This window comes from Thamnophis sirtalis, unplaced genomic scaffold (assembly GCF_051295495.1).
Source record: "Thamnophis sirtalis isolate CommonGarterSnake01/CBP01778 unplaced genomic scaffold, rThaSir2_p1.2 scaffold_6, whole genome shotgun sequence".
Classification (NCBI taxonomy): Eukaryota; Metazoa; Chordata; class Lepidosauria; order Squamata; family Natricidae; genus Thamnophis; species Thamnophis sirtalis.
Window position 1 is genome coordinate 52,683,502 of NW_028261386.1, and position 26,609 is coordinate 52,710,110.

General features: G+C 39.1%; 1 protein-coding gene across 4 annotated transcripts in view; it reads right to left on the bottom strand.

The window, feature by feature from the left end:
* The window catches only part of LCLAT1 (lysocardiolipin acyltransferase 1), a 74,159-nt gene that overhangs the window by 45,693 nt on the left and 1,857 nt on the right, over nucleotides 1–26,609 (bottom strand). The window contains exons 2-3 of one of the 4 annotated variants that reach the window (XM_087717883.1): nucleotides 18,989–19,083; nucleotides 8,657–8,825 (exon numbers count right to left, since the gene is read on the bottom strand). In XM_087717883.1, the coding sequence (XP_087574009.1) occupies nucleotides 8,657–8,821 (165 nt within the window). In that variant the 5' untranslated portion in view covers nucleotides 8,822–8,825; nucleotides 18,989–19,083. Of the gene's footprint in view, nucleotides 1–8,656; nucleotides 8,826–18,857; nucleotides 19,084–26,609 lie in introns of all 4 variants that reach the window. The other 3 variants (XM_087717881.1, XM_087717882.1, XM_087717880.1) reach the window with 3 other exon arrangements.

Below are 26,609 nucleotides of genomic sequence, written 5' to 3' on the forward strand. Positions count from 1 at the left end.
ATGTTGGAGAACTGTGGGGCAATCCTTACTTGCTAAACACTGAAGCAGTGTCTTACTGAATCACCACATGGTCTGAAAGCAGCTTTAGTTATGTTGTAAAAGTAACAGAAAACAGACATACTGTTTCAAATTAGACGTATTTAGTTATAAAATCATAAACATCTTTTTCACATGAACCTCTTTGCACAGCACTGAATTGGTGCTTGTGGAAGAGCCACTTGCACATTCATAAAGTACGGTGATCAGTAGGCATTATTTGGGCAGCCAATGACCAAGGACTGCTCTATGAGATACCACTCTGCAGATTTCAGTAAGAGGCTTTGGAACGTATTGACCAGTTTAAAACATTTTTTCTCTTGCTTTCCTTCTGAAAAGAAAATGGGAAGTTATATTTCTATGATGTGGCAGTTTGCCATCATATTGTTATACAGGTAATTTTCAAATTACAATCATTTATTCAGTGACTGTTCGATGTTATATTGATGCTGAACAAAAGGACTTGCAACTGGTCTACAAGATGGCAGTCACTGCAGTGCCCCTATTGTCATGTCATCAAAATGCAGGTGTTTGGCAGTGTGCCCTGCACTTAGAGCTACAAGAGCACTACAACTCCGTCTTCCCATGTATCTCACCCCTCCACCTGTGCCATTGTGGCTTTCTGTATTTTGCGGCCGCCAACACTATCTGGCTGGAATCGTCTTTCTCAATACAACTGCTGGCTCTCCGAGGCTTTCTTCCCAAGGTCACACACAGTGGCTTCCTTGCAAGATCTGGGGAAGATGGCCTCGCCTGGCCAGCAGCTGCATTATGAAGTGCCAGGGTGGGCACAGCTCATCAGTAATTGGAGCAATAAGACTGATGGTCAGTTGCAGTGATAAACACAGGGTGGCAGGAGACTGTGACTGCAAGGTGGCTGGAGTGGCTGAGGCCACAGGACACTGTGACTTTGTGCCATGCTGCTAGGTTGGCTATGACTTTCAGGAGCTATTGCTTTGGAGTTCTGTGGTTTTCCTACATCAGACTTCCTCAGTCTTGGATTAAGGAATGCACAGGATGAGAAAGAACGTTGGTCTTACCTGAACGTGTCTTTTCAGTAGAATAGAGGGAGGGGTTATGCGTGGGTTTTGTCACAGCCTGATTCGTCCATAGACTGAGGGAAATTTCTTTAATATTCCTCCTTTCCCACTGGCTCCCAGTTTCCACGATGTCGACGGACCACACCTGTAAAAACACAAGAACACCAAGGGACCTCCCGGCCCTCCCACGGGCCTATCTCTATACTTAACTAGGGCGGGTCGTAACTCCTCCCTCTATTCTACTGAAAAGACACGTTCAGGTAAGACCAACATTCTTTTTCCAGTAGAATCGAGGGAGGGGTTACGCATGAGACATATCCAAGCTTAGTCCCAGGGAGGGAAACTAGGACCCAGGTGAGGGGCGGCTGCCACCCACTGTAGGACCCTGCGACCAAAGGACGCCTCCAAGGAGGCGAATGCATCCAGTCGGTAGTGATGGATGAAAGGATTCATGGACGACCAAGCGGCCGCCTGGCAAATGTCCTTGAATGGGGCCCTGGTAGCCCATGCCACGGCACTTCAGGTGGAATGGACCGTGATCCCTGCCGAGGGAGCCTGACCAGATGCCTCATAAGCTGTCGCTATGGCCTGCCGCAGCCACCTGCCAATGGTGGCCGAGAACATCCTGGCTCCTAAAGACCCGGGCTGAAAAGAGACAAAGAGAGCCTCTGATCTGCATACCCCTGACGTTCGCCTGAGATAGATACGCAAGGCGCGGCGGACATCCAGTCGGTGCCAGAGATGCTCCCTTTTGTGGGAAGTGGCCAGACAAAAATTAGGCAAAATGATCTCTTGTGCCCTGTGGAATGGAGTGTTCACTTTCGGGAGAAATGTAGGATCCAGACGAAGGACCACCCTATCTTGATGGAATTGGCAAAAATCATCCCTAGACGACAGCGTGCCCAGTTCCGAAATACGCCTGGATGACGTCAGTGCGACTAGGAAAGCCACCTTGAGGGAAAGTAATCTAAGGTGGAGCGTTCGAAGGGGTTCAAATGGTGCTACTCTCAGTGCTTTGAAGACAAGGGGCAGGTCCCAGGTTGGAAATCTATGTATTGGGGGAGGCCTGAGGTTTTCCTCCCCCTTTAGGAATCGTTTAATCAGAGGGAGGTGAGAGAGGGTGGAGGGACCCTCCCCCCCAAGAATGGAGGACAAAGCCACCACCTGGCGATGTAGGGTGTTATGGGAGAGGCCTCCATCTAGCCTCTTCTCTAGGAACTCGAGAATCTGGGCCACTGAGGCTCCGGTGGGGCTGATACCTAACGGTGTACACCACCTAATGAATGCCGATCACGTGGAATTGTAGATCCGAGTGGTCGATGGATGTCTCGAGGCCTCAATGGTTGCTATGAACTTGGAGGATAGGTTAGCATTCCTCAGGAGTCGCCGCTCAAATGCCGTGGTCAAGTGGATCAGGACCCCTTGGCACAAGACGATCTCCTCTCGAGGAATCCTCCATGGAGGGGAGACTGATAGTTGGACTAGGTCCGCAAACCAGGGCCTCCTGGGAAAATAGGGGCCAGCATGATGACGTACACCCTCTCTGTCACTACCTTACTGAGGGTCCCCGGGATAAGGGGGATAGGGGGAAAGGCATAAAGAAGGCCTGGTGGCCATCTGCTCCTGAGTCTGTGCCCTTCGCGGTTCAATTCTGGAAGCAGAAGAATCTCAACAGTTGCAAGTTTGCTGGGGTAGCAAACAAGTCCACCCGCAGGGTACAAAACCTCCAGCAGATCTTCTGGAACAACTTGGGTAGGAGTTGCCACTCGCCGTTGTCGAGGGTTGCTTGGCTCAGCCAGTCGGCCTGATGGTTGGACGTGCCCGATATGTGTTGACACCAGTGATGACAAGTATCTCTTTGCCCATGAACCGATCTTCAGGGCCTCTAGCCAGAGAGCCCGGGAGTGGGTACCCCCCTGACGGTTTATGTGGGCCTTTGTGGCTACATTGTCTGTCAGGAGAAGCACGTGACATCCTACAAGGAAGTCCTTGAAGTGTCGGAGGGCCACGCGAGCTGCCTTCAGCTCCAGCCAATTAATGTTGTGGCGGAGATCTGAAGCAGTCCAACGACCCTGCGCCAGCCTGGAGTCCATCAAGGCCCCCCAACCGAACAAACTCATGTCCGTTGTCACTGTTACTCTGTTCGGCTCCCAGGGCCGCATGGACTGACCCTGGTACCTGCTACAGTGCTGGTAAGATGGGTGTTGGAACTGTCTGTCTAACCTAAAGGAATTGTATTTCTGCTGGTGGTCGTGCTCGGGGGCCCTGTAAGAGGGTCTACAATATGGAGGAGGGTGAGAGTCTGACTTTTTAGCATAGGAGGGAAGGACCATTTTCTTATCCTTGTTCTCTATTAAGATGGGATCTAATGCTTCCCCAAAAAGATTAGCGCCTGTGTAAGGGGCCACCACCAAATTTCATTAGGCCTTGTTGTCCATCTGCCAAGTGTAGAACCACAACAAACATCGGGAGGTTACCGACGCAGCTAGAGCACTGGAGGCAAATTTAACGGCGTCCAGGGTTGCGTCAGCCAAAAATTGAGAGACGGCTATGATTTTAGTTATGTCTTGATGCAGCCACTCATCCTGGATCGGAATACTGGAGTTGACGGAGCCACATAAGTCGTGCAGTTAAAGTAAGAAGCCGCCGGCGATTTGATTGCCCAGGCGGATGCGTTAAGGTTCTTGCGCAAGGTAAGTTCCGCATGCTTGTCCTCCGGCTTCATCTTATTAGCTAAATCCCTAGAAGCTACAGAGGAGGAAGAAACCAGAGCTGCTACTGGGGTATCATTGCTGGCAATTGAAGAGCCTGAGCAAAGGCCTGCTCTACATTGTAGAAGCAGTGATCGCTGCTGCCTGGGTTGGAAAAGGTAGAAGGACGGATCCACTGGTTCTTTACTACCTCAAGGAACAGGGGGGGGGGAGCAGGAATCTTCTCCTTTTTCATCGCAGTGTTAGAAAACATAGCCAGATTGGGGTCCCTAGGTTGAGGGATCGTTGGATCCCTAGTTCCGATCTTAGTGGTTTTCCTGGCTTTGTGTAACAGCATTTTAAACATGACTGGTGGAAACAGACCCGGAAAGGCGGGGGGGATCAGGAGGAAACAAATCCTTGTCTTCTGAGAAACCCATGTCGTAATGATTGTCCTTCCCAAAAATGGAAACTTCGCTGACCATGGAGGGGGATGGGGGCCTGAGATGCTGTTGCCTATGAACCCCCGGGGCCCTGCCAGATTGAGGAGCTCTATCTCTCTGGGACATACTGGCAATGCCCAGTGAGATGGCCGTAGAAATGAATTTTTTAATACTTTCAGGCAGAAGATCTAGTTTTCAAGGTCCTCCTGCAATGGACCTGGTAATGGTGGCTCCTGGGGAGCTAACCCTGCAGAGGTATGGTAAGACCTAGAAGGTCCCTCCAAGGGGTCCGCATCCCCACCCACAATGGTTCTTGGGGAGATAGAAGAGGAAGGGGAAACTCTCTGCCTGGAATACCTATGGGATCTAGTAGGAGAGACTGAAGGGGAAGAAGGGCTGAAACCTCTGGGGGGGAGAGCCCAAATGGATGGATGAGGGCCTGATAGGAGATCTGGATCTGCTGGCCGAGTTGGGCCTAGTGATCTGGGCCTGCTTTTCTGCTCTGGCAATGGTTTTCTCCAGAGCCCTCTGTCTTCTAAGTTCATCACTTGTTGCGGCCCTGGAAGGGCGTTGATCAGCCATGGACTTGGAGGCCACGGCCCTGGTTCTGGGCCTATCTAATTGGTCTTCCCTGCCTCCTTTATGGGCCTCTGGTGGGGCCTGGGGAGGCTCAGATCTTGCTGCCATTGTAACACTCACGTGTCTGGATTCTAAGGCCACTGTAGGTTCCACCAGTAGCTTGGCCTATGGGAGCTGTGGATCTGCGTTCAGTTCAATGTCCTGCTGGCCTTGATTAGTGACCACGACTGAGGGCGACCAGGCGGTTCTGCGAATGGCCTCAACGTGGCACCTTTCAAAATGGCCGCCGGAGCCTCCGATCGCGCTGCCGAGTGGTTTGGAACGGCCGCAGATTGCCTTTTAAGTGCCGCGGCTCGTCTTTTTAATCGCTGCACTCCCTGATGATCTGGAAGGCGCGGCAGAAGGCAGCGATCACGAGGAGCTAGAGGAGGACAGTGTGATGGGGGAATTTCCGTGTGCTCCGAGGAGGCTCTCAGCGCCGGAAAAAAAGTTGCGGTTTCCCTTTTAAATTATGCAGCTGAAAAACTTGGCTTGCAGCAAGCTCCCGGAAGCTGCGCTTCGAAACCCGTCACCCACGCTGGACCAGAGATCAGACAGGACTCCTGGCCCACAGAGTAAGAGGGCAGTGCCCCGAAGGGCTCTCCTAAGCTGCGCGAGGCAGAAACAACTGCCCCTAGGGCCGCAGCTGAGGTAATTTAGAATTTAGAAAATCCAATCAATCAAATCAATTAATCAATTACAATTAATTCACAGTAATTTTCCTACCTAAGAGCCAAAGCAGTGCTTGGACCAAAAGACTGAGAGGAAACTGGGAGCCAATGGGAAAGGAGGAATATTAAAGAAATTTCCCTCAGTCTATGGACCAATCAGGCTGTGACAAAACCCACGCGTAACCCCTCCTTTGATTCTACTGGAAAACGCTAGTGACATTAAAGGTGGGACATATGTTAAAATACTTTGCAGGCTTTTAGGCAACAGTGAGATAAACAAATAAAATGGAATCCAGAAGTATCTAATGTACATTCGAAGTATCAGACATTTAGAATCCATTTTGAAATGACAGAAATTGCATATTGTTGAGTCTTCTAAATGCTATTATTACTTAAGGAGACAAATAAATCCTACCCTTATGAAGAGAAGAGTTGTGTTTATATAAAACCATGTTTTAACAAATATTGATTTATCTCAAGCTACACATTAAAAGTTTTACTATTAGATTAATGCTTGCATTTAAAAAAAAACAATCCATTCAATCATGTCTGCTTTTCAGAGACTGCCCGCACAAGTCCCTGCAGTTGTTTTCTTGGCAAAATTTTTCATAAGTGGTTTGCCACTGCCTCATTCCTATGGCTGAAAGGCAAAGAGGCTGATCCAGGGTCATCCAGTTGGTTTTGTGCCTAAGACAGAACTAGAACTCAAGGTTTCAGAATTTATAGACTGATGCCTTAAACAAACTGGCTCAAAAAGTGTGTCTAACCTTGCTTAATATGAATATTAACATCTCTCTACTGACAAATCTGCCTGGTGACTTTATGAACCTTGTTTTTTTTAACATAAAATAACAATAATATTATAATTTAAAAAGTGGAAATAGACCAACCATTTAGCTAGATTAGTCAAGATAACACATTTAAAAAGAGGAAACAAGATTTAGGTGTGGGTAAAACTAAAACCTAGTGAATATTTTTTTTAAAAAGCTTCATTATTATTAATAGTAACACATCAGAACTAACAATAAGTGGTTAAGAAGCTGTTGTTGAGCAGGCAAAGGGCAAAGTATCCCAAGGAGAGGAGATCTGATGGTATAGAATAAGCAAGGTAATCCTGACAAAGGCAAGATTTTTTACCAAAACGATGAGAGATAAAAAAAATATTTTAAGTCTATAATAAACACAAAATGTGTAAGAGGCTATACAGACACCTCCCTAAAGCAATGATTATAAGAATGCGAGAAGGGATAGCACAATTGGACTTCTGTTATTATATTATTAGTCAATAAAATAGGCTGCATTTTAATAATAAAATACTAGTTTCAATAAAAGTAGTTTCAATCTAACAAATCAAGTACCACTGTATTTTCCATTCCAAAGTAGATTAATACATTTTTAATGGTTGATCTTTTTTGATACTCATCTTAGTAAATTGTGGGTATCAATTATTTCAAGGAAATAGCCATTTTCTTTTACTGTCTAATGTTCTTCCAGTTAACTTGCAAATTTTTCTTTGCAGAAAATGACTAAGTCACTGAAGCTAAGTATACTTCTTTAGGAGAAAGTACAATTTAATCCGATGGAATGTATTTCTTACTCAACATGTAAAAGCAGGAGGGGAGGACTAATTATTATATTTAAATTACAACTCCTAGCATGCTTCATTCTTTGTTTGATTGGAACTACTTGAAGATGTGATTTAGTAACATTCTGAGGGCCTTACCTATACCCACACCACCTTCCACTCTTCACTTTTTAATTCTACCTCAACTTGTAGTAGAACGGTCTATAGGGGCTCCTCCTCAGACTCCCCATGGAAACGTTTTTAGCGTAAATCCCTGGGATTTTAGTTTGCTCATCTTATTTGGCACTCAATAAAGCAACAGATTTCTGAAATCATTTGTTGGCAGTATTTTTAGAAAATAATGAAAGACAGAACTGCCATTTTTCCTTCATACCCCTCCTCTACAATCACACTTGCTGCAGATACTTTTTGAGGAAATGGTTTTACATATAATTATTTGGAACCTGGAAGCTCTAGATATTTTCAATTAAAGGAATGAGCTAATCCTCTTCTTCATTTGTACTGGGTTACAATATTACACACTTTGCTAAAAACAGCAAATCCGTTCAGAATAGAAATGGGCAATATTTCCCTATTTTGCAAATTTTATATTCCGTTTCTTAGGAGTAGACAAATTGCCAATTCAAATAGTCAATTATATAAAAAGTGAGAGCATACATGCACAAAAGTTCACTGAAGTGTTGAATAATTCAAAGGAACCAATTTGATGCATTGAATCAACACTCAGTTTAAAGGAATAATTGAATCAAAGCTTCGCATAGCTTAAGAGCTAATATTATTAAGTCCTTTGACACTAAGTTTCTCAACAGCTAATCAAATTTCCATAACCTGGTTATCTGAGATGAATTTGATTCTGATAGTCCTAATGAGGTAAACAGGCTTCTTGGAACTATTAACTTGGCCTCTTGTGTTTTAGAGCTATGACCCTCCTAATTAGCCAAGGCTTCCTGGGAGACAATGTGTTATTGAGCCTTGGGTGGGGAGACAATATGTTATTGAGCCTGGGGGGGGGGATTATCCTTGAAAAAGAAGGTGGTCCCACCAATAATTAAAGAAAGCTCAAGAAGCTACTCCTGAACGATGTTGGACAATTTTCAGCTCCAATTTCTCTTTTTAAGGAAACTTACGAAGAAAGCAGTCATGCTACAGCTTCACAGAATCCTGCAAAAAAGGAAGATCCATTTATACCACTTTTACTCTAGTTTTCTGGGTTTGGGACCAAACAATGTTGTTTGTGTTTGTTGATAACTTCTAATGGAAACAGGATGGGGAGAGCACATTCATCCTACATCTCTTTCATCTTTCAGAGACTTCAGGACTGATTCTGTCTCACACAGTGATCATTCAAAGTTATGACGGTGATGAAAAAGTAATTCTGCAACCAATATCCAACCAATATCTCTAGCATAGTTGTCATTTATTCACCAATCCAAAGCTACTACACCAACCTTATTTAAACATTTTACACTGAGCTTTAAAGCATATTATCTGGCATAACACAAGTAATATATTATTTTGGAATATGGGAGTGGGATGGGGAGGAGTTTATAAATTACAGACATAATCAACTTACCACTGGAAGTGTAAACCAAGTGGCCACAACACGATCAGTAAGCCAGCGATACCAAGCTGGGGAAATAGGCATCAGTGGCAGTAGGGGACCAAGCATGAAGATGCTTCCAAAAAAACTTCCCAAAAATAGTGCAAGTACAAAATAAATTCCTTTCCATAGCACCATGTTTCTGAAATACAATGGAACAAGGATTTGGTAAACAGCTTTAATGCTAGCTTCTTCCCCAAACAGTAACTTTTCTGGCCTTTCTAGTACTGGTTTTCTATTTTTGTTTCTAATTATTTGTTTTACACATTAAATAAAAGCAGTAATTTATGTACACAGAGAAATAATTTATATATGCCAAGAAATAAAAATGATAAATCAACTGATGGTTAGCTATCAGCTGGTGATACCAGTACCCCAAACATTTATTTTTGAAATGAACTGATTCTGAACAGAGTATCTCTTAACAGATTCAAATAACTAATTTTGATATTTTAACTAATTAGAAACAGTGGAATTTTCTAAATTCTGCACCTCTTCTATTGAAAAGAGTGCTACTGGCCAAAATCTTGGTTGCAATACACTTTCAAATAAATTCAATGTATGTCAAACTTAATTACTCTTATAAAATATACATCAATTCCATGATAAACATCTAATACTTAATGAATCAGATGCATAAAACAGATTTCCTGATTAAATGTGACTTAATTCCAGAATAGCCCATCATTTGCTAGGAATATTTCCATCTTAGTAGGCAACTTCCTACCATTACCCAAATTTGGAAACACTAGTTTTCCAAATTACAATCTATAAATAGGCTATCTCATATTATTTATTACAGTATTAAACTAGTTGTTTGTAAAAAGAGGGTGCTCTTGTTCACAACTCTGAAGAGCTCTCTAAAAGATCAGTTTAAAATTGCATACAATAATTTGCACTGGACCGACAGGAAACTGACGTTTTCAATTTTAGGGGGGAAATAGCAGTGGAAATAGCAGTCATAAAAAGGAGGGGTTTGGGAGGTGGTTGATAAATATCAGAATATGAATATGAATATGAAGAATGCAAGAGTGCAATTCTCCCCCCCCCCTATTTATTTTACGTAAATACGTTGCAATTTACGTAAAATTATACCCACAGATTCTAAGATTCTAAAATCCTTTAGCTTTAACATTTTGTTTTCAAAGAACAGGTAAATAATGACAATAATAATCATCATATTAGCCATGCTAGAGGCTAAATGCCACATTTAGTTGAATTCTCAATTTTTCTTCAGATTAACTGCTTTGGTTTTATGAAACATTAGCATATCAATATATAAGTTCTCTACGGCTCTGAAGGGAGCAAGAGGCATGGTTACAAGAACTTTGAACTCAGTCCTTGGGCAGCAAACTGAAGTTAACGCGTGCTTGGACACTCCAAGCAGCGCCTAGGAGAACTCCTTTTTCTTCCAAAAAATGAACAATTACGGTTATGGTAACAGTAATCCTACCTTATCACTCTTATTTGTGACAAATTCTATTATGTGAAATAGGAACATTATATGTTTCCATGACAATTTTGTTATTTCTTCTAGGTTTTCAGATATTTTTGGGTGGGGAAAACCCCTCTCCTTCTCAATTGATCCATTACATTGAGATTTCACTGAAAGGGTTATCATTTTTTTCCTTCTATCTACAAGAAATTTAAACAATATTTACTTTGACAGTTTACATATTTGGGTTATATTACTTCTGTCCTTTATACGATGAAATTACAAAACATACTTCTTACAAGTCACACCTTGTTAGAAGTTATAAAAATAGGAAGCCTAATTCAGATCACTTAACAATTTTTCAGTTCCCATTCAGCCACCAATTTCATAAAAGAAATGAAACAATATGAGATCCATTCTTAATATCAGATTAAAAAGATGTGCTTTTGTATCTAAAATTAAAGATGTCCAAAGATCTGCATAATTTGATTAATTTTACTGTGCAATTCTAACTTAAAAATGATCAGGAATACCACAAATGCCACAAGCTGTCTTCTAAACCGATGAAAAGAGAAGAGAAGAGAAGAGAAGAGAAGAGAAGAGAAGAGAAGAGAAGAGAAGAGAAGAGAAGAGAAGAGAAGAGAAGAGAAGAGAAGAGGTCTGTTAAATAGAATTATCTTTTCGGTATATGACAAATGACTTGAGCCAACAAATAAAATTAAGTTTCATCAAATTACTAAATTTGATCAGGGTAGTATTTCAGTTTAAAGCAACTAACAATAAAACTTTTCTTAATCTTTAGAGATACTAAAATTTCAGTTTATTCTTTAGTCAATTATTAAGCAGAAACCCCATCCAACAAACCATTTTTTTCAATGAACTTTAAAATATTACAGAATATATTCTACTAAAAGAATAAAAGAGAAGAATGAAAACCAAGCCAGAACAAATAATCCAACTCAATTTCAGTGTAAGATAACATCCTATGTTTTAAGCTTGTATGCAGATGGTACTTGCTTCCTCACCCTCTGAAGCTTTCTTTCTTTTACACTTTACGATGGAACAATGGAAGCAGTATTTTAAAAAGCATAAGAAAGAAATGCATATATAAACAGTGCACTGGAAACATAAAGAGCCCATAATTCCCTAGCTCATGCTATAAATTTGACAAATACTGTAATTTTTGGACTATAAAATGCACCTAAACTTAGAGGAAGAAAAAAATAGAATTTGGCCTCCGTGTGTTGCGTTTTCGCCCTCCTCAGCCCCACCCTGAAGGATGCTGGTCCTCACTCCAAATGAACAAAACTTCACCACAAGACACATTGAGTATGTCACTTCAACTTCGCCGAAAGCTGGGAAGTCCTAACAACAGGTGAGTGTCCTAACAGCTCTGACAGACTCAGTCCAATCAGCGAACAGACGAGGTAAACCCATGCCTGGATGCTATCTCCACCTCAATGGAGAACTGGTGTACTTTTGACAAAAACGGGACATATGGAGCATTGCAGAGTGCTTCTGGGGCCAGGAAGGGCGAAAATGCGACATGTGGAGGGTTTGGGAACCCAAAAATGGGCCCGTTTTCAGCAAAAATGGGCTGTGCAGAACACTGCAGTGCTTCTGGGGGTCTGGGAGGGCAAAAATGCAACCCCCAAAGGGCTTGGGAACCCCAAAATGTACCCATTTTTTGGCAAAAACGGGTTGTGCAGATTGCTGCAGTGCTTCTGGGGGCTGGGCGAAAACGCAATGCGTGGAGGGTTTGGGAGGCCAAAAATGCCTGTATTCGGTCTATAAAATGCACCTACATTTTCACCCACTTTTGGGGGTGGGGGAAGATGTATCTTATACTCCGAAAAATATGGTACATATACCCTTTTTTGAATCATTTAATGAGTGTGATTTTAGATTGTGGACTATAGGAATAAACATCACATTTTATTAAGAGCAAAACATGTTCTGTTTGCATTATCTACATATTATATTTGCATTAATGGAAAAAAAACTTTTCCATGAATCTCAGAAAGTATGTAAATCTCAAATTATCTCAGATTACGAAGATTACAGTTAGTATTCACTTACTGATCATATATGTTCAGCAAGGGTAGAAGTCATGCCAGTTCTGAAAAAAAATACTTTTATAGACTATTTATAACCATTTGCAAACTTTGCAGTATCTCTCAGTCATCACTATTACAGTTATTATTCAGTAGAGCAGAGATTAGAGACAAAGAAAATAAGCTGTTGCTCTTCTAACCACTGAAAGTGATCTCAAAGTCTGTGGGCCAGCTTACAGTAGTCTCCTTAAATCTCTTTCTCTTCCTTCTATCCACTTGGGGGGCAGAGGTAGCATGTGATTTCTATAGGCAATAACTCCTTTGCCTGACTCTTTTTATTGGTGTCAGGATCACAATTATCTTGCTGTTCAGAAGAGCAAAAAGCTTACTCTCTTCAAATCTCTCCATTCTGTGACGGGGAAGCAGACAATTTCTGTAGGCCATTTCTCCTTTGCCTGACCCCGTCCGAGTGGAGAGGATCCTGTGGAATAACCTAAGGAATAACCCAAGGAATAAATGAAAATAAAAATAAAGGCAGCTACAATCTCTCACAAGAAGGGTCTGAGTCCAGGTTGATGCCCAAGAACTGGAGCTTAGCAAAAGACGTCCTATAGGGCGACTGAGTTTTTTGAAACTGAGCCTCTGAGGCAACCAAGAGGCGGAGCTACAATCAAATTTAAACTCAGTTCCTTGGGCAGCAAGCTGAAGTTAACCCGTGCTTGGACACTCCAAGCAGCACAATAAGGAGAAAGTTAGATTAAGAGAAAATGAATCATAAGTGAACCAATGAGCATTCATGCTTGAGAATTTTCTAGTCCAGTATCTTAACCAATACACTACTGGCTTTTTGAATTCATTAGATTATTTGCATTTATGAATTTTATAGACATAATAATTTAGTTTGAAAGCTGGCTGCATGACTATAAGCCAGCAACTCTCTTAGCCCAATCCACTACCAGGGCTTTTATTATGAAGAAAATAGGAGAGGGAGCATTATGTATGCCTTCTTGCACAAAAATAAAGATGGGATTTGAACTTCATAAATAAATAAAGCACATCTACTACATATTTTATTAACCTATTGTGCTACAAATTTAAAGTTCATAAACTGAAATCTGAAATAAAACTTTTGATTGAAAATTTACTACCTCTTTCAGTAAATAATTCTCTAAAATTCTTAAATAAGCATAAACAAATTTCAATTATTTTGTTATACTTTTATTTTCTTCCTCCTGACCTTTTTGCTGATATTGTTGGTCAGGTGATCTCAATTTATAAGAAATATACACAAATACAATATATGTATGTGATATATGTGTGTACATATACAAAATGCATAACTGTACATAGAATGTCCTCACTTATATCCATGCAAACTATTTAAATCCATCCATCCACCCATCCATCTAAAAACATTTCAGTGAATATCCCAAAGGTGCTTTTTCAAGAGGCAACTGTTCTGAAAAAACACCTTTGGGAGAACCATAATGTGGATGACCAAGACTCTCCATAGACATTTTAGTAAATACTTTTAAATATTTTGGTGCATCTGTCTTTGCTTGTTTTTATTTTTTGTTTGGAGGACCATTGTTCTAATCCATTGTTGCTAATTTTGAAAAAAAACATACTTTCTTCAAGGAAATTATTAACCTCTTCAAGAACCACATGGAGGGACTAATTCTAAATAGGAGAAACATGATTAATTGCTTTCTCAACTATTCAGAGCAAAGTGAGATGGCTATCAATTAATAAGGAATATTAATTTTTCTACTGACACAAAACTATTCAGAGAAAGAATAAATTCAATTCAACCAACAGTGATGTTTGAGAGCAATCTCACTGCTATTTTCAATAACTAAAGAGTCAACAATAATTTGCTCTGCTAAGAATGAACTCATCATTCAATTCTCTTTGAATTATTCTTAAGAACATGCAATTAAATAATCCTCAATATTTTTTCAGGTCATCTTACTATTTCAGCTAATAGTCAGCCAGCTATTAGTTGAAGACTACCCAGAAATTTCATCCATTCCACAATATAGTAGTCTGGCTGATGTCTGACCAGTCATGTTATATGGCTGCTGTAGGAGCTTCATTGACTTCATTCTGTCTGCATGTGCAATTCAAAGTGCTATTTTTAGCTGTTTGTATATTTCGAAGGGCCAGTATCTAAGAGATGGCCTTTCCCAGACAGATTTAACCTGCCTAGTCTGAACAGTTAAAAAGCACCAAGTAAATATCTTCATCTACCCTGAAGTGGAAGGGATGCGGTGGCTCAGTGGCTAAGACACTGAGCTTGTCGATCAGAATGATTGGCTGTTCAGTTCAAATCCCTAGCACTGCCTAATGGGGTGAGCTCCCGTTACTTGTCCCAGCTTCTGCAAACCTAGCAGTTCAAAAGAATGTAAAAATGCAACTTGAAAAATAGGAACCACTTTGGTGGGAAGGTAACAGTGCTCCGTGCGCCTTCGGCATTTAGTTATGCCGGCCACATGACCACAGAGATGTCTTTAGACAGCACTGGCCCTCTCAAAGTACTGTCTTTGTAATGGAGATGAGCACTGCCGCCTATAGTCAGGAACAACTAGCACATATGTGCAAGGGGAACCTTTATCTTACCTTTACCCTGAAGTGGAGGCCCAATGATGGACTTTCTTTGTGAAGGCCATTCTTTTCAGACAGCAAACATATCCCGTATAGTGAGAAAGGCTCCTACTCCCCCAGCTTTTGAAAGCTGGTAAAACCTAGTTATCCCAGAAGACCTTTAGGATTGACTGTAGAGTCATCAGTGGCAGTGTTAAATTTGATGTTATTAATATTAATATCATTCAGATCTCTACACTACATTAAAATTATATGGACGAGATGGTAAATCGCTCCTATAAAAAATTAAAATAAATCTTCATGAGGACTGATGTATGTATTTCAAAATCACATACATGTTTTCAAATATATATGAATTGTGTGAATATGTATGAATTTATATTCCTATTTTTTTTCTTTTGATTTTGTCATATTCTTTTTCCTTGTTAATTTCATAATGCTTTAAGTATTTGCCTTTATTGTTCATTCCTTAATTTTTTAAAAAGAGGCACTCCACTAATTTCCAAAATCCTTTCGTCTAGCTAAAGACATTTAGCCTAGTCACTGATAGGATATCCCAACAGATTTGCAACCCATTTTTGGAAGCAGTATTTTAATATGTTCATTCTTAATAAAAACTTCCTTAAAATGTTATTGTCATAACTCAACACTGGTTTCAACATTCTTGACAGCCGGCATTTCTTTAATACATGTTTCAAGTGGATTAAGCATTTCATTGTTTCAAGAATTAATTCCTGTTCAAGGTAACTACTAAAACACGAAAAGCTCTGGACTTTTAGTCTTGAAGGCTATATTGATTCTAAATTATTATTATAGAATGCTGTACAATATTTTTAAAAATACAGTAATTTTACTAAATATTTGTTTAGGATATATACATAGCTACTACTTTTATTTTATTTATTATGCTACCATTAAAGTTTCAACTGTTTATACTACAAATACACAAAAAACCGTTATACAGGCAGCCAGTAAAAAGCTTTTAGCACATGTATAATGTAATCTCTTTGAGGCTCCCCTAACTTTTCAATTCTTTTTGTAGTCTAGCTTTAATTATAGCCCCACGCAGAGTGGTTACAGTGATCAAATCTGGAGACAGCAACGTGTTGCACCAGTTTTTTTCCTCTGGATAGAACACTGCATCAACCAAAATTGATAAAGGGTCTTTCTGGCTTGTACCTCTAACCAAATATATTCAGATCTAGAAGTACCCTATACATTCTAGAACTTCTCCATCTGAAAGAATGCAATCCAGTTTAGAACAAGGTGATTTACCACCTTACTGTAAGTATGACCTCTCATAATGAACACCTAGATCTTTTTGGATTCACTTTCATTTAACTTGCAAGCAGGCATTTACATGGGCTCACCCCATCATTTTTGGGTGCCAATACTCCTTCAGAGTAGGAGCCTACAAGATGCCATTCCTTGCGGTTCTTATTGGATAGACAATCCCAAGATAACTAAGTCCTAAACCAACTAGCATCTTTGAACTGCTCCTGGAAGCCAAACCAGAAATAGAAGAACTTTTCAAATAGTAGCATCACTCAGGTTTAATGAAATTTACCCTTAACTTTGTGAGTTGCTGCATTGTGGGTCAGCTATAGCTTCTGGATGGTCTTTAAGAGAAACTTCTGAGACAAACACAGATGGGACTGATCCAAAGAAAAAGAACTAACTCTGAAAAGGGTCTGCTTCAGGGCCCTGATGTTAGCCTTCTGTCAGCAAACATTTTCTTCTAGGATCTGTCTGTACAGGCAGATTCCACTGAGGGTATTTACAGAGTGACCGTAAAATTCCTAATATTATGGACAGTGTATGAGTGGCAGTATGGTGATTATACAGTCTATTAACTGGGCAAGTACAATATGTATAAAATTGTGCATGCGGTCACCCAACATGTTCGTCTTGTGGTGAAAATGCAACCTTATACATATATATTTGCTTAAAGGTTGAAGTAAAAGTATTAATAAAGTAATTGTTTATAGCTGCAAATTTCAAGAAAAATAAGGGTGGATTCCCCTATCTAGTGTAAAACTGCCTAATAAAACTGTCTTCCTCCATTTTGCTGCTAAGTATGTTTATGAAACACCTGTATTTTTTAGGATTCTGGCCCCACAGCACCAAAATCCCATATATAGAGGGAGAATGTGGTAACTTCCAGGAGCCAGATATAAGCTATCTTAGCTGAAACAACAACATATTTTCTAATAATTTGCAGATGAAATCGGAAAGACTTTGAGTGTAGACGATTATATAAGGGAATCTTTAACAAAATTGTAATGGGATATGCTTCTGTTTAGTATTCCAACCAATCATTGCATCTTCCAAAATGTTTGTGTATATATGTATATACATATGCTCTATTTTCCCCTTGCCCCAAGGGCTTCTAAACAGCCAAAAAAAAGGATCTTCAGGAGAGCATGTGGGGACAATGAGGATTAATCTATCTCCACCATTAGATGTTGCTGTTTTAATTACTAATTCTACTTTAATGTTCTTTGTTGCTTCGTGTAACCTGCACAGAACAATAGAAAACTGAACAGCCTATGAACCATATTAAGTAAATAAATAAATAAATATTCTCTGGTTTAGCTGTCTTTAGAATACTCTCAAGGAAGCAGCTTTTCCTGGGTATTCTGTTTTTCTTAAGATTGTATTTCTGCACAACATACCTCTTTTTGTAGGTGATGTTTTCACTTTATAAGGATACTGTATTAGCATTCAACCTTAACATATATGATAGCTATCAAAATAATACTATTAGGATACTCAATCTGATAGCCAGTAAGGGTCAATATAATTTGATGGCACATAATCATCATTTGGATGAGCTTGACTTTTTATGAACAAGTGCAGCAAACTTCTAGGATATTTTTTTTCTATTTAAGTAAAAACATGCTCAATATATTAACATTTTAATGATGGCAATGCTCTGTTCATTTGCTTTGGCTACAGTGGTTGTACATTATTGAATGTCATTCAACATTTGGGATAAAATAGTAATGTATATACTGCAATGTTCTAAGCTAAACCATACTTTGATATTAAATGTAATATTAAAATACTATTTTCATATGTAAGAGAGAAAACTGACCCTTGAGACTACATGGATTAATGTAATTGCAGGGGGGGGGGAGGAAGAATTGCTTTTAGTAGAGTGAATTCTTACTTAAATTTAAAAAGTATTTAAGTTATGTTTTGGGAACTGAAATTCAAGATATGTGGGATAACAAAGTTATAAATTGAAATGTCCATTTTGGAATGAGAATCTTGCCAGATATAAACACTGGAAACAGTGGATACTTGTCAAGTTTTATTTAAGACTTGATTTGAAGGGAAATAAATGTAAACCTTATGTTCAGAACAACTTTCTATTTTATGGAAACATTTTCTCTGAGAAAATTTTTTAACTGTACTGAAAGCAGCTTTAAGAATTTAAATTAGCAAATGGAGAAGGAATATTTCAAGAGAAATAAAAACAGGCAACAGAGGAAGTAGGATAATAGGAAAGGCACTCATTGTCCAAGACAGGAACTAAAATGCGCTGAAGAGGATTAAATGCAACAAAGAGGTGTGGTTACTACACTGAGAAGCAACACAAAGGAAAACTTTGTGCTGGCATGGGAGGTGCTTGGCATGGGAACAGATAAGTATTTGGAGGAAGCAGGGAAAAGACTATAGGATATGCTGCATTATCCAAGGGCAGTCTGTATGGATATCAAATGCAACTCACACCAATGAGCAATCACATCTTTTTAAAGTGATGCCCACCCACCAAATGATATTCATGTTTCTAGCTTTCTCACACGCCATTTACTATATACTTTATACTACAGTCATGCAGTCCTCACTCCTCCTATGTCCTTACAGAAGCAATGAAGTACCAGTAATTCTGACTGAGTTGCATAGTCATTTCAACAAACTGCAAATTAGTTTATGAACAAGATGTCTAAGTCACAAAAATAGACTGGGGGAGGGCAGATGGAGAAAAGATAGAGCTAATACTCAACAAGTCTAAAAGTTTAATCTCATTTTTGGTGTTGGAAAGTTAATTGTCAATTCGCAAAGCATCCCTTACCTGCTCTCGGGTTGCCATAGGCAGGGGGGATGGGAAAACGAACTTTGCAGGTGCAGTGAAGCAGTAAGTCAGTCAAAACAAAATCACATTCCATCCATATCTCTGTCAAAGCTGTCTCCGGGGTTACTCACAGTGGCCAGAGGGGAGTGATCTATACAACCGGCGAAATTGCTGGAGAATGTGATTGATGACACACCTTGGAGGGAGGGGGGAAACAGGATCAGAGCTGGAATGTAAATTACGTTGGATCAGAGTTGGCTTCACTTGGAACAAGCTCCTAATAAATAACTGAAATTATTTTGAAGCTTGGCTCGAGGCTCCTGATTTAATTAGGGCATCATTCGAACCCTGACATTAATATGACCTAGTTTACAAAACTATATCTACTCTTGCTTCTTGCCAGAAAAAAGGTGTCCTCCCCCTCAAGTCTACTGGAACAACTATTTTACAATACAAATAATAAATACATTTTAGATGAAAATTTTACTTGCTAAGAGTTACAGGCTCATACAAGTAGCCCTCAACTTACAACCATTTATTTAGTGACTGTTCAAAGAGGGAGGGAAGGAAGGAGAGAAGGAGAGAAGGAAGGAGGGAAGGAAGGAGGGAAAGAAGGAGAGAAGGAGAGAAGAAAGGAGGGAAGGAAGGAGGGAATGAAGGAGAGAAGAAAGGGGGGAAGGAAGGGGGGAAGGAAGGAGGAAAGGAAGGAGAGAAGGAGAGAAGAAAGGTGGGAGGGAAGGGGAAAGGAGGTAGGGAAGGAAGGAGGGAAGGAAGGAAGAAGAAGTAGGATTGTTGTAAAATAAGATGGGTTTATGGGATGGTAAGAAAGCAACTTCAATTATATTGTCAACTGTAGGGGAGAAAAATTGTTACAAATACATATTATTAATAACAGTTATGAGATCATATAATTGTGAATGTATATATGAGAAATAAAAATTTAAAAAAAGAAAGAAAAAAGAAAAAAATGATTTATGACCATTTTTCACACTTACAACCTTGCAGCATCCCCATGGTCACATGATCAAAAGTCATCCACTTGGTAACTGACATGTATTTGTAATGTTACGGTGTCCCAGGGTCATATGATCACCTTTTGTGACTTTCTGACAAGCAAACATAATTTGGAAGCCAGATTCACTTAACAGGATTATTAACTTAACTGCAGTGATTCACTTAACAACTGGGTCAGAAAACATTGTAAGATGGGGCAAAACTCACTTAACAACTGTCTTGCTTAACAACAGAAATTTTGGACTCAATTGTCATAAGTTGAGGACTATCTATGCTCCCATCCCCCCCCCATTTTTAGAATTTTATATAAGAAAATACAAAATCCAAGTAGTTATTGATTTTTAATGTTTTACCACACTGAGTGTAAAAAATAAAACTGTAAATGATATCTGAGTAAAACAATCCTATGAGAAAGAACTGAAGAATCATCACTTCCTAAGTAGAGTCAGTTGTATGGTTCTAACTAGGTGCCCCAAAACTACTCTGGCCCCAAGCACAAAATGTGGCAATACAATATTTAAGCAAAAATAAGTTTGGCACCTGAAACAAAACGGAATGGTACCCAAGGACCAGAAAAGACACTTGTCTTTAACTCTGGAGATATATATTGGTTTAGATTAAAAAATGAAGATATTTGAACTTTCTTTCCTCAAATTTGTGCAAATGATCTGACCATAAGAACAGATATAACTGAGGATCATAAATGTATCTGTGTATTTTGGAAAGCTAAAATCTATGCTTCAAAGTTTAAACTTAAGCTTGCCACAGTTTTTCACTGGATTTACTGACCTCACAGAGATATTCTGTCTTCCAACAACTTTACTAGAGTATGCAGTTAAATGTTTAGCATGATTTTTTTTAGAAAAAAGTATAGTAAATTAACAGATCTAAATGGCTACTGTAACTATCAAAAATGTTGTATCTTAATAGAAGGCATTTAATTTTTTTCCAATGAAAATTGCCCAAGGAGCTCAGTGAGGATAAATTAAGTATGTCTATATATCAAGAACTTCCAAATATATAAAGTGGTAGATAAACCTCAAAAGGCTAACAGTGAACAACTATGGTTCTGTATTCATAAAACTAGTTTTAGGCCCAAGAGTATCTACACCACTGTTTATTATTCGACAGTACATTCTATTGTGACTTCAACTGTTTTGTTTACATCCATGATTTGTGTGCTATTGCTAACAACTTTTTTTTTCAAATTAACAACAGAATTGAATAAAAGGTTTCTATCATCAGAATGAAAAATAGAGAGATGCTTTTTCTCTCATCAGTCCTGTATATAGTATGTCTTCAAAATCTTTAGTTGAGAAAAAAAAAGTCCTAGCATATCAGCATACTTTCCGCTTGATACTATACTGGGTTCTGAATGAGTTTTTTTGTATAAATGTACATGCTACATACAGATATACAACTTCGGTATAATTTCAATATTGTGGCTGTTTTATATCATGCAGAGAGTTTGCATTAACTCTTGTGGAATTCGGTTTGTGATTCTCACAACAAAGTACAAATTGCTTCAGAACTCTCTTTTCAGCTCCAAGAGCACTTCAACATATGAAAATTCAAATCATTCTACGAGCTTTCAAAATTACTTCCACAGACCTCTGGACCCTATCCTGCGTTCATTTCCAAACTTGTCTTCCAAATTCTTAACTTCAATTTATTTGAATCACAGACTTGATGGTTTCCAGGAAGAAAATAATATTTTGTATTAACAAAATCATATTGTATTCATTTTGTATTTTCAGTTGTGCTATTAACTACATTAGCTTGCCACTTGGTTATTTTTACTGTTGGTAGTCTTAAATTACAAGTACCAATGCTCCTTTTTGAAACCTAAAGTTCTCTAAAAAGGTTTTATGTAATGATCAACATTTATTTATAAAATGAATGGAAAAATGTCATTACAGAATCTATATCTACTTCCAAAAGGCTGCACTACATAATTCAAAATGCTGTGTTTATAAGACACTAAACAATTTTTAAACAGTCTAAAACAAAATTGTCACCGATAAGCAATTATCTTTTTCTTCTCTATACTGCCTGTTCATAGACCATTCTTTCCATGAATTATTTGCAATTCTTGACTTGCATAAGACTTGTATAAATAAGTCTTGGGAAGCATTTAAGGAAAAAGATTCTCAAACCATTTCTGGATAGAATACACTCAAAAATGTTCAAATTACTCTTTGCCTTGCAGACAGGTTTTAAGAAAACAAATCTAAAAAAGGAAGATATTTAAGAATCTGGATTATTTCTGTAATAATCATATAAATGTTCAGCAGACTGGAAATGTTTCAGGTTACCTTTCAAAATTTTATAAGTCTACAATGGCTAATGGAATCATTTTATCATCCTGATTGTTCCTGCAAAATTACTGCTTTATAAAACACCCATTTTCCTGATACAATTTGATAAAATTAACAAAAAGTAACTTGCCAAAAACTTAAATATAAACTTCAAACCAAAACAATCACTTTTGAATTCATGTTTATTCTTTTGCAATCATTTATTGAAGGAAAATTAATATTTAAAGAAACATAAATATAGGCAAAACACAGCATACATTGAAAACAAACTGAAAATAACTGCGAAGTCATGTATCCCATGAATTCAAATATGGAAGCCTCATGCTTGTACACCTATACTGATTTATCTAAATAAAGTTAAAAATTATATAAAAATTTCAGAGGAATATTTCATAGGTTATCTGAGGGACTGTCTCTTGCTGGTCACATCAACCTGACCCATTAGAACAGGGAGTCAGGGAATGTTGCTGGTCCCATCCCCAAAGGAGATACACCTGGTGGGATCCAGAAGAAGGGCCTTCTCCGTGGTGGCTCCCTCTCTCTGGAACATCATTCCCCTGGAGATTAGAATGGCCCCCACTCTAATACTCTTCCAGAAGGTGCTGAAGACCTGGTTCTGCCAACGAGCCTGTGGAACCCCAGAGTGGGATGGAGCCTATTAAATGGCTCATGTGATCGGCTGTCGCTGGGGCGGGAGGTGTGTGGGGGGGAATGATTTTATTACATTAATTTATTTGATTTTTTAATTAGTTTTATTGTTTTTAGATGTGGTTTTTATATTATGTAAGCCGCCTTGAGTCGCCATGGGAGAATAGGTGGCAATATAAATTTAATAATATAATAAATAAATGAATAAAATATGGAAAAGTGCAGTAACAGGAAGACTTCCCTACTTATTTATATTCTCTGCACAACTTAGAAACCCAATTTTTAATATTCCAAAAAAGTATTTTAAAAAATTGAACAATTAGAACCGCCCACCACTGTAGGTGAAACAAACTACACAACCCTGTTTGACCTTGAAAAAGCTAAATAGGGTCAAACCCAGTTAGTACTTGAATGAGATAAGGAAGTCCAAGGTTTTCAGATATTCAGCCAAAATGCAAAGGCCCACAAAAACTACAGGACAGGATTTGATAGAGGACAGGAACAAAAATTGATCTTAATCTTTCTTCTGAATGATTTTGATTGCAAGAATGATACACTTTGAAGAATAAAAGAAAAAACAAATTAGCTAAAGTTCATCATAGATGAAAAGCTATTGCCTCTCTCTCATCATATTTTCCATTTCTTTAAAGATATTTGCAGAAAGCCTAAAGATTATATCAAATATTATGCAAGAAGATTTGTGCTCATGGAGTGGGCATTCCCAAATTCCTTCTGTTCTGTCCCCATTCCCAAAATTGTTTTAGAAATTTCTCCAATCCACAAATATAAAGAACACACAAGAACATATTAGGAAACTGATTCCACAAGCTTATTCTGTTAAACTGGGTATTACTGAACCAACTTATTTTGCAGCAGTATTTTGAATGATGTTAAGAAAAGCCCATTCACTGGCAATATAACGAGCACCATAGATTCTTTTTTTTATCTCTATTACAGTGCTGCTATATGATGCTCATTGTTCTCAAACTGAGAGCATTTTCTCCACAAAAAATCCTAACAAGTGAATAGCTCTTCATATAAAAGGGCTTCATATACTTGAAACACAGGCATCTAACATGAAATACAAGTTTAGAACTGAAGGCATAGTTCTGCTTCAGGACATTTAAGGCCAATGAAGAAGAAATATACACACAAGGCAAGAAATCTGGGACAAATGCAACTGAAAATAATTAATTTCAAAACATCTCAAACACTTTTACACAATCTGTTTATCTCCCAATCAGTGCAACCATCGCCCACAGATTAAGTCCAGAATCCTTGGCATGAAAAATATTGGTCTACAATCCTAACCCTATACTCTAGTTCCTTCCATAAGCCTAATTAGGCAAGACTAATTAGGGCGAGCCAAGGTGGCGCAGTGGTTAAATGCAGCACTGCAGGCTATTTCAGCTGACTGCAGTTCTGCAGTTCGGCTGTTCAAATCTCACCGGCTCAAGGTTGACTCAGCCTTCCATCCTTCCGAGGTGGGTAAAATGAGGACCCGGATTGTTGGGGGCAATATGCTGACTCTGTAAACCGCTTAGAGAGGGCTGAAAGCCCTATGAAACGGTATATAAGTCTAACTGCTATTGCTATTGCTAAGACTGTGGATCATTTTACACTATCTATTTACACGACCAATCAAAATTATAACAGGCACCCCAAAAGCTAATATATTTTTGGTGGATAAGACACACCGGAGTATAAGATGCACCAAGATTTTGAAGAGGCAAATTGAAAAAAAAAAAGTTTTTGCATTCTACAGACCTCCCAAAAATGGTCTGTTTTTTGCAAAAACGGGCCCGTTTTTTTTGTCAAAAAAGGGCATGGATAGCCTTTAGGAGGCTTATAGAGTGCTTCTGGGGGCTGGGGGGGGGGAATGAAGAAAAAAATGGCCCGTTTTTCGCTCATTTTTGCCCTCCCCAGCCCATGGAGCACTCTATAAGCCTCCTAAAGGTTGTGCACGGCCATTTTTCAAAGGGGGCGGGGTTTCAGGAGGCCAAAAATGCTGTATTCAGTGTATAAGATGCACCCGGATTTTCACTTTTTTCTTTTTTTTTGAGGGAAAAATGTGCATCTTATACGCCAAAAAATACGGTATTTACAACTTGATTTTGAAGTTCTGATGTGGTTCCCCCTGCAATCACATAACCACATTTTGGCATTTAGCAACAGTCTGTATTTACAGCCATTTGCAATACTGTACAGTCACATGACTGCTATTTATAATTGTTTTGTTGGAAACTGATGTTTACTTCCTGTTTCCAGCAAAAATGCACTATAGCAAACGATGAGTTTACTTAACAACTGCCATATCTGCTTAAATACCACCATGAAAAATGTCTGGCTGCATGAAGCAGAGTGTCATCTGTCCATGCCAAGTCAGGTTCTTGGCAGTCTCATGCCACTGCATTCTGTATCAGTTGAAATTTCGGAGTAATATTCAGTGACAGTTCCATACAGAATGCATTGCAATAGTCAGGCCATGAGGTCACAAGACATCTGTAGATTACATGACTATCTGGAGGGGCACTCAATCCAGGATGGGACACAAAAGGCAAAGCTACCACCCACTCTTCCATGATGAGAGAGGTTGTTGAAGTTTTTTTGCATCTAAATTAACAATCTGCTGGTGAGAGTCATGTACAGTATTTACATAACTACATCAGCAATAGAAGACAACACCTGAAGCAGATTGCTTCAGGCCACAGAATAAAAACAAAAAGGAGGCAAGATGAAATTAATCCAGACTTCTGCAAATGATGCTCTGAAGTTGTAGTCAAATTCTCAACATTCTAGGTGAAAATGAACACTGGACATTCAAGTTTAAGTTTTAAACAGTAACAGTCAGAACTAATGCAACAATGTATTTAAAATAAATCTTAAGCAGAAAGCTCATTTTTCTATTTACCCTTTTAGCTACTTTTCCTTTCAATTCAGTATGACTTCAAAGTAGACCTGAAAATAACTGAATAACAGAGTTGGAAGGGACCTTGGAGGTCTTCCAGCCCAGCCCCCTGATCAAGCAGAAAACCCTATGCCATTTCAGACAAATGCTTGTCCAAACCCTTTTTTGGGATACATCCACAGAAAAAGAAACACTCAAAGGATATCCACAGAAAAGCAACATCCCAAAGTATCTAGAACAGTGGTCCCCAACCTTTTTATCGCCGCGGACCAGTCAGCCTTTGATAATTTTACCGTGGCCCGCTGAGCGCGCGCAGGGGTGGGGGGGGCATTGTTCTGCAGCGATCATGGCCCCCAGCCATTAATGTCTAAACTGCTGCAAGATATACTTAAATATTGATAAAATGTGAGGGGGTGTACTCACTTCTGTGATATCTATCCATCCTTGTCTGTCTCTGTCTCTGTCTCTCTCTGTGTATGTATGTGTGTATGCGTGTATGTGTATATATCCTCTATCTATCTATCATCTATCTATCTATTTATCTATTTATCCATCCATCCATCCATCCATCCCTCTCTATCTATCAATCACCTATCCACCATCTATCTATCTATTCTAGCTGGCTGGGCAATTTGGGGAGTTGAAGTCCAAAAGTGTTAAAGTTGCTGAGATTGAGAAATGAGGAAGAAACAAAAGGGAAGAGAATGAAACAAGGTCGTAGAGAGAGATTGCAAAATGAAAGGGCAACTTCTCTTTTTATTTCCTTCCACCCCCACCACCCCCACCACCCCCACCGTGCCTCTCTGGCAATTGGCTGCCCAGGAGGTGGGGAGGGGAAGATGTTTCACAGACAGCTGCCACCCG